Source organism: Salmo salar, chromosome 07, assembly GCF_965601325.2.
Source record: "Salmo salar chromosome 07, fSalSal1, whole genome shotgun sequence".
Lineage (NCBI taxonomy): Eukaryota > Metazoa > Chordata > Actinopteri > Salmoniformes > Salmonidae > Salmo > Salmo salar.
The window spans coordinates 2,161,343-2,170,101 of NC_138297.1; the positions used below are offsets into that span (position 1 = coordinate 2,161,343).

At 46.3% G+C, this 8,759-nt stretch overlaps 1 protein-coding gene across 10 annotated transcripts in view; it reads left to right on the forward strand.

The window, feature by feature from the left end:
* The window catches only part of LOC106592207 (uncharacterized), an 85,254-nt gene extending 79,608 nt beyond the window's left edge, over positions 1–5,646 (forward strand). For 2 of the 10 annotated variants that reach the window (XM_045721387.2, XM_045721379.2), the window contains 4 exons: positions 43–119; positions 785–836; positions 4,795–4,965; positions 5,060–5,646. In XM_045721387.2, the coding sequence (XP_045577343.2) occupies positions 43–119; positions 785–836; positions 4,795–4,965; positions 5,060–5,445 (686 nt within the window). In that variant the 3' untranslated portion in view covers positions 5,446–5,646. The remainder of the gene's footprint in view (positions 1–42; positions 120–784; positions 837–4,794; positions 4,966–5,059) is intronic. The other 8 variants (XM_045721380.2, XM_045721381.2, XM_045721382.2 and 5 more) reach the window with 8 other exon arrangements.
* The last annotated feature ends 3,113 nt before the right edge of the window (positions 5,647–8,759 follow it).

The window sequence follows — 8,759 nt, forward strand, 5'->3', positions numbered from 1 at the left end:
AGTCGATAAGTGACTTCTAAATGAAATGTGTTAATTCGTGAGGAGCAACAGTTGTAGAGGTGATGGAGATGCTTCTGGACCATGAAAAGAGCAGGAGATCAGCATACATCAGAAACAAGGTCAGCATGTCACATCTCCCATGTCTTCCACACACAGTCAGTCTACACACTCACTCTCTGTCTCCCTCTCTCTCTGTCTCCCTCTCTCTCCCTCTCTCTCTCTCTCTCTCTCTCTACTCTCTCTCTCTCTACTCTCTCTCCCTCTCTCTCTCTCTACTCTCTCTCCCTCTCTCTCTCCCTCTCTCTCTCTCTCTCTCTCTCTCTCTCTCTCTCTACTCTCTCTCTCTACTCTCTCTGTCTCTCTCTCTTTCTCTCTCTCTACTCTCTCCCTCTCTCTCTCTGTCTCTCTCTCTCTCTCTCTCTACTCTCTCTCTCCCTCTCTCTCTCTCCCTCTCTCTCTCTCTCTACTCTCTCTCTCCCTCTCTCTCTCTCTCTCTCTCCCTCTCTCTCTCTCTCTACTCTCTCTCTACTCTCTCTCTCTCTCTACTCTCCCTCCCTATCTCTCTCTCTCTCTCTCTACTCTCTCTCTCTCTCTCTCTCTCCCTCTCTCTCTCTCTCTCCCTCTCTCTCTCTCTCTCCCTCTCTCTCTCTCTCTCTCTCCCTCTCTCTACTCTCTCTCTCTACTCTCTGTCTCTCTCTGTCTCTGTCTCTCTCTGTCTCTCTCTCTCTGTCTCTGAGCTGGTTTGACTAAATCCAAGTGTATAATTAACGTGTGTGTTCCTCAGAAGTCAGCTGTGGTGAAAGCTGCTAAGAGACAGAGTGACAGAGAGCAGAGTGGTGAGTGTGCAGGGTTTACTTCCACCCCAACACTAAAACAGAACACTGAGTCAGTCTGATGATGTCATCATGGTTCTCGCCATCACCATGAAACGAGGAGAGACAGAAGGGAGGAGAGACAGAGGGGAGGAGAGACAGAGGGGAGGAGAGACAGAAGGGAGGAGAGACAGAAGGGAGGAGAGACAGAAGGGAGGAGAGACAGAAGGGAGGAGAGACAGAAGGGAGGAGAGACAGAGGGGAGGAGAGACAGAGGGGAGGAGAGACAGAGGGGAGGAGAGACAGAAGGGAGGAGAGACAGAAGGGAGGAGAGACAGAGGGGAGGAGAGACAGAAGGGAGGAGAGACAGAAGGGAGGAGAGACAGAGGGGAGGAGAGACAGAAGGGAGGAGAGACAGAAGGGAGGAGAGACAGAGGGGAGGAGAGACAGAAGGGAGGAGAGACAGAAGGGAGGAGAGACAGAGGGGAGGAAAGACAGAAGGGAGGAGAGACAGAGGGGAGGAGAGACAGAAGGGAGGAGAAACAGAGGGGAGGAGAGACAGAAGGGAGGAGAGACAGAGGGGAGGAGAGACAGAAGGGAGGAGAGACAGAGGGGAGGAAAGACAGAAGGGAGGAGAGACAGAAGGGAGGAGAGACAGAAGGGAGGAGAGACAGAAGGGAGGAGAGACAGAGGGGAGGAGAGACAGAGGGGAGGAGAGACAGAAGGGAGGAGAGACAGAAGGGAGGAGAGACAGAAGGGAGGAGAGACAGAAGGGAGGAGAGACAGAGGGGAGGAAAGACAGAAGGGAGGAGAGACAGAAGGGAGGAGAGACAGAAGGGAGGAGAGACAGAGGGGAGGAGAGACAGAGGGGAGGAGAGACAGAAGGGAGGAGAGACAGAAGGGAGGAGAAACAGAAGGGAGGAGAGACAGAGGGGAGGAGAGACAGAAGGGAGGAGAGAAGACAGGGGGAGTGTTCAACAGACTGAAGTAAAGAATACTAAGTCAGGTGTGTCTCTCTCCTTCTTCTCTGTTTCTCAACTCTAAACTAATCAAGTCTCTCTCCTTCTTCTCTGTTTCTCAACTCTAAGCTAATCAAGTCTCTCTCCTTCTTCTCTGTTTCTCAACTCTAAACTAATCAAGTCTCTCTCCTTCTTCTCTGTTTCTCAACTCTAAGCTAATCAAGTCTCTCTCCTTCTCTGTTTCTCAACTCTAAGCTAATCAAGTCTCTCTCCTTCTTCTCTGTTTCTCAACTCTAAACTAATCAAGTCTCTCTCCTTCTTCTCTGTTTCTCAACTCTAAGCTAATCAAGTCTCTCTCCTTCTTCTCTGTTTCTCAACTCTAAGCTAATCAAGTCTCTCTCCTTCTTCTCTGTTTCTCAACTCTAAGCTAATCAAGTCTCTCTCCTTCTTCTCTGTTTCTCAACTCTAAGCTAATCAAGTCTCTCTCCTTCTTCTCTGTTTCTCAACTCTAAACTAATCAAGTCTCTCTCCTTCTTCTCTGTTTCTCAACTCTAAGCTAATCAAGTCTCTCTCCTTCTTCTCTGTTTCTCAACTCTAAGCTAATCAAGTCTCTCTCCTTCTTCTCTGTTTCTCAACTCTAAACTAATCAAGTCTCTCTCCTTCTCTGTTTCTCAACTCTAAACTAATCAAGTCTCTCTCCTTCTTCTCTGTTTCTCAACTCTAAACTAATCAAGTCTCTCTCCTTCTCTGTTTCTCAACTCTAAACTAATCAAGTCTCTCTCCTTCTCTGTTTCTCAACTCTAAGCTAATCAAGTCTCTCTCCTTCTTCTCTGTTTCTCAACTCTAAGCTAATCAAGTCTCTCTCCTTCTCTGTTTCTCAACTCTAAACTAATCAAGTCTCTCTCCTTCTTCTCTGTTTCTCAACTCTAAGCTAATCAAGTCTCTCTCCTTCTTCTCTGTTTCTCAACTCTAAGCTAATCAAGTCTCTCTCCTTCTTCTCTGTTTCTCAACTCTAAGCTAATCAAGTCTCTCTCCTTCTTCTCTGTTTCTCAACTCTAAGCTAATCAAGTCTCTCTCCTTCTTCTCTGTTTCTCAACTCTAAACTAATCAAGTCTCTCTCCTTCTTCTCTGTTTCTCAACTCTAAACTAATCAAGTCTCTCTCCTTCTTCTCTGTTTCTCAACTCTAAGCTAATCAAGTCTCTCTCCTTCTTCTCTGTTTCTCAACTCTAAGCTAATCAAGTCTCTCTCCTTCTTCTCTGTTTCTCAACTCTAAGCTAATCAAGTCTCTCTCCTTCTTCTCTGTTTCTCAACTCTAAGCTAATCAAGTCTCTCTCCTTCTTCTCTGTTTCTCAACTCTAAACTAATCAAGTCTCTCTCCTTCTTCTCTGTTTCTCAACTCTAAGCTAATCAAGTCTCTCTCCTTCTTCTCTGTTTCTCAACTCTAAGCTAATCAAGTCTCTCTCCTTCTTCTCTGTTTCTCAACTCTAAGCTAATCAAGTCTCTCTCCTTCTTCTCTGTTTCTCAACTCTAAGCTAATCAAGTCTCTCTCCTTCTTCTCTGTTTCTCAACTCTAAGCTAATCAAGTCTCTCTCCTTCTTCTCTGTTTCTCAACTCTAAGCTAATCAAGTCTCTCTCCTTCTTCTCTGTTTCTCAACTCTAAGCTAATCAAGTCTCTCTCCTTCTTCTCTGTTTCTCAACTCTAAGCTAATCAAGTCTCTCTCCTTCTTCTCTGTTTCTCAACTCTAAACTAATCAAGTCTCTCTCCTTCTTCTCTGTTTCTCAACTCTAAGCTAATCAAGTCTCTCTCCTTCTTCTCTGTTTCTCAACTCTAAACTAATCAAGTCTCTCTCCTTCTTCTCTGTTTCTCAACTCTAAGCTAATCAAGTCTCTCTCCTTCTTCTCTGTTTCTCAACTCTAAACTAATCAAGTCTCTCTCCTTCTTCTCTGTTTCTCAACTCTAAACTAATCAAGTCTCTCTCCTTCTTCTCTGTTTCTCAACTCTAAGCTAATCAAGTCTCTCTCCTTCTTCTCTGTTTCTCAACTCTAAGCTAATCAAGTCTCTCTCCTTCTTCTCTGTTTCTCAACTCTAAGCTAATCAAGTCTCTCTCCTTCTCTGTTTCTCAACTCTAAACTAATCAAGTCTCTCTCCTTCTTCTCTGTTTCTCAACTCTAAACTAATCAAGTCTCTCTCCTTCTTCTCTGTTTCTCAACTCTAAACTAATCAAGTCTCTCTCCTTCTTCTCTGTTTCTCAACTCTAAGCTAATCAAGTCTCTCTCCTTCTCTGTTTCTCAACTCTAAACTAATCAAGTCTCTCTCCTTCTTCTCTGTTTCTCAACTCTAAACTAATCAAGTCTCTCTCCTTCTTCTCTGTTTCTCAACTCTAAACTAATCAAGTCTCTCTCCTTCTTCTCTGTTTCTCAACTCTAAGCTAATCAAGTCTCTCTCCTTCTTCTCTGTTTCTCAACTCTAAGCTAATCAAGTCTCTCTCCTTCTCTGTTTCTCAACTCTAAGCTAATCAAGTCTCTCTCCTTCTTCTCTGTTTCTCAACTCTAAGCTAATCAAGTCTCTCTCCTTCTCTGTTTCTCAACTCTAAGCTAATCAAGTCTCTCTCCTTCTTCTCTGTTTCTCAACTCTAAGCTAATCAAGTCTCTCTCCTTCTCTGTTTCTCAACTCTAAGCTAATCAAGTCTCTCTCCTTCTTCTCTGTTTCTCAACTCTAAACTAATCAAGTCTCTCTCCTTCTTCTCTGTTTCTCAACTCTAAGCTAATCAAGTCTCTCTCCTTCTTCTCTGTTTCTCAACTCTAAGCTAATCAAGTCTCTCTCCTTCTTCTCTGTTTCTCAACTCTAAACTAATCAAGTCTCTCTCCTTCTTCTCTGTTTCTCAACTCTAAGCTAATCAAGTCTCTCTCCTTCTTCTCTGTTTCTCAACTCTAAGCTAATCAAGTCTCTCTCCTTCTTCTCTGTTTCTCAACTCTAAACTAATCAAGTCTCTCTCCTTCTTCTCTGTTTCTCAACTCTAAGCTAATCAAGTCTCTCTCACAGAGCCAATTGGAGGGGACCTGAACGAGGGAGGAAAGGGAGTGAAAGAGAAAGTTGGCAAGAAGAAAAGAGGAGAGGAGGAGGGTAAGAAGAGAGTGACGTCTCCCTGGTTCTCCAAACTAAAGAAAGGCAGCGCGACCACGGCCAGACCAGGTGACTTCTCCTTCTACAGCACTGACCACTTTAGTTACCTAGCAACAACCTGTAGCTGTCTGAACTGACCTCTGACCTCTGATCCCCCCCGTAGCCCCTCCACCCAGCAAAGACCAGACTGTACCAGAGAGAGAGAGAGAGGAGGAAAGACCAAAAGACACCAGTAAAGGAGAAGAAAGAAAGGAACTGAGAGAGGAGAGAAGCCTGGAAGAGGAAGACGAGGAGGAGGAGTCTGTTGAGGAGGAGGCAGGGGAAGAGGAAGGGAGAGAAACAGGAAAAGAAGGAGAGGAAGAACAGATGAAGAAAAAGGAAAGGAAGGAGTTTGTAAAGTCTGTGTTTGGAGGGGAGGGGGACGACGGAGGAGAGGATTATTTCTTAGATGAAGACATGGAGATTCTGGGCTGCAGAGAGGAAGTGATGAAGAGACAAGCTCAGGAAGAGGAGGATGACTTCTCTATCATGCTGTTTGAGGAGGAGTAGAGAGAGGGAGGGAAGAGGGGGGATGAAGGGTGGAGAGAGGGAGGAGGAGAGACTTTTGGGGGAGTAGGTAACATAATCTCCTGCTGTTCAGGTCAGGAACTGTTGATGTAAATAGTTGAGTTCAGGTATGTTTGTTATGTGTTGGGTTACATTATTTCATCAGTTGTATAATATAATAAACAGTGAATTATTCGTTTCTAACTTGTGAGTTTGTCTGGTTGTAAATGGTGGAGATGGGAGCAGCATTGAACCTGTGTGTGTGTGTGTGTGTGTGTGTGTCTGTGTGTGTCTGTGTGTGTGTGTGTCTGTGTGTCTGTGTGTGTGTGTAAAAAAATAACTTTTGTTTTGGAGTTTCAGAGTTGTTTGTTTCCTGCTAGCTACTGTTTTTACAGGATACACACTCTCTGTCTCTGTCTGTCTCTCTCTCTCTGTCTCTCTCTCTGTCTCTCTCTCTGTCTGTCTCTCTCTCTATCTCTCTCTCTCTCTTTAATGTAACAATACATTAAAGCGACGGTAGTAGACCAGTGTCAACATGACTGAGAAGACACATGACCTGGTATGAAAGACAAAACAAAACAAGATGGGAAATATTATCCACATTACATTTCCCTTTTCACTGTCTGTCCCTCAGGTTGAGACAGGAGGACACATATCTGTCTGTCCCTCAGGTTGTGGCAGGAGGACATATCTGTCTGTCCCTCAGGTTGTGGCAGGAGGACATATCTGTCTGTCCCTCAGGTTGTGGCAGGAGGACATATCTGTCTGTCCCTCAGGTTGTGACAGGAGGACATATCTGTCTGTCCCTCAGGTTGTGGCAGGAGGACACATCTGTCTGTCCCTCAGGTTGAGACAGGAAGACACATATCTGTCTGTCCCTCAGGTTGAGGAAGGAGGACATATCTGTCTGTCCCTCAGGTTGTGGCAGGAGGACATATCTGTCTGTCCCTCAGGTTGAGACAGGAGGACATATATCTGTCTGTCCCTCAGGTTGAGACAGGAGGACACATCTGTCTGTCCCTCAGGTTGAGACAGGAAGACACATATCTGTCTGTCCCTCAGGTTGTGGCAGGAGGACATATCTGTCTGTCCCTCAGGTTGAGACAGGAGGACATATATCTGTCTGTCCCTCAGGATGTGGCAGGAGGACATATCTGGCTGTCCCTCAGGTTGAGACAGGAGGACATATCTGGCTGTCCCTCAGGTTGTGGCAGGAGGACATATCTGGCTGTCCCTCAGGTTGTGGCAGGAGGACATATCTGTCTGTCCCTCAGGTTGAGACAGGAGGACATATCTGGCTGTCCCTCAGGTTGAGACAGGAGGACATATCTGGCTGTCCCTCAGGTTGTGGCAGGAGGACATGTCTGTCTGTCCCTCAGGATGTGGCAGGAGGACATATCTGGCTGTCCCTCAGGATGTGGCAGGAGGACATATCTGGCTGTCCCTCAGGTTGTGGCAGGAAGACATATCTGGCTGTCCCTCAGGATGTGGCAGGAGGACATATCTGGCTGTCCCTCAGGTTGAGGAAGGAGGACACATCTGGCTGTCCCTCAGGTTGTGGCAGGAGGACATATCTGTCTGTCCCTCAGGTTGAGACAGGAGGACATATCTGGCTGTCCCTCAGGTTGTGGCAGGAAGACATATCTGGCTGTCCCTCAGGTTGAGACAGGAGGACATATCTGTCTGTCCCTCAGGTTGAGACAGGAGGACATATCTGGCTGTCCCTCAGGTTGTGGCAGGAAGACATATCTGGCTGTCCCTCAGGATGTGGCAGGAGGACATATCTGGCTGTCCCTCAGGTTGTGGCAGGAAGACATATCTGGCTGTCCCTCAGGTTGTAGCAGGAGGACACATATCTGTCTGTCCCTCAGGTTGAGGCAGGAGGACACATATCTGTCTGTCCCTCAGGTTGTGGCAGGAAGACATATCTGTCTGTCCCTCAGGTTGTGACAGGAGGACACATCTGGCTGTCCCTCAGGTTGAGACAGGAGGACATATCTGTCTGTCCCTCAGGTTGTGACAGGAGGACACATCTGGCTGTCCCTCAGGTTGAGACAGGAGGACATATCTGGCTGTCCCTCAGGTTGTGGCAGGAAGACACATTTTTTCTTAATCTTTCATAGTTTCAAATTCTTTGTACTGAATAATAATTTGGGGAAAGAAAGATTCTCTAAGGTCTGAGTTTTTGTCACAGTTTAATAGGAAATACAGCTCTGTCTCTACCTCTCCCCTGGAGCAGAGTGAGCACAGCCTGTCCTCTCTGGACAGCCAGCCTGTCCTCTCTGGACAGCCAGGTTTGTCTGTAACGACCGGTCTCTATAGCCAGACTGTCCTCTCTGGACAGCCAGCCTGTCCTCTCTGGACAGCCAGCCTGTCCTCTCTGGGCAGACAGGTTTGTCTGTAACGACCGGTCTCTATAGCCAGACTGTCCTCTCTGGACAGCCAGCCTGTCCTCTCTGGGCAGACAGGTTTGTCTGTAACGACCGGTCTCTATAGCCAGACTGTCCTCTCTGGACAGCCAGCCTGTCCTCTCTGGGCAGCCAGGTTTGTCTGTGACGACCGGTCTCTTTAGCCAGCCTGTCCTCTCTGGACAGCCAGCCTGTCCTCTCTGGGCAGCCAGGTTTGTCTGTGACGACCAGTCTCTATAGCCGGACTGAGCTCTCTGAGTCTGTACCTAGTCAGTGTTTTCCTCAGTTTTCTATCAGTCACAGTGGTCAGATAATCTGCCACCATGTACTGTCTGTTTAGAGACAAATAGCACTGAAGTTCACTTCGATTTTTTTTGTGGTGTCTTTCTGTTTGCTTGTTGCCAATTTTAACCACACATTTGTGTAATAACATAAGTTTTCCCTCCCAATACAACTTTCTATTAGTCTATCAAAAGATCTTTGTGCCAAAATTGAATCAAATGCTTTCTTGAAGTCAACAAAACACGAGTAGATTGACTTGTTGGTCAGTTAAGAGTGTGGAGGGTGGAAATGTGGCGTGTTCATCAAGGAAATGATGTAGTCTGCTATTTATGATACTGCAGAGAATTTCCCCCAAGTTGCTGTTAACGCAAATTCCTCTGTAATTTGGGTCAAATTTGTCTCCATTTTTATAGATTGGTGTGATCAAATATCCGGGGCAATAACCTAGAGGGTAACCAGGTTACAGATAGCTCTCTCTGTCTCTCTCTCTCTCTCTCTCTCTCACTCTCTCTCTCACTCTCTCACTCTCTCTATGTCTCTCTCTCTATCTCTCACTCTCTTACTCTCTCTCTCTCTCTCTATGTCTCTCTCTCTATCTCTCTCTCTTACTCTCTCTCTCTCACTCTC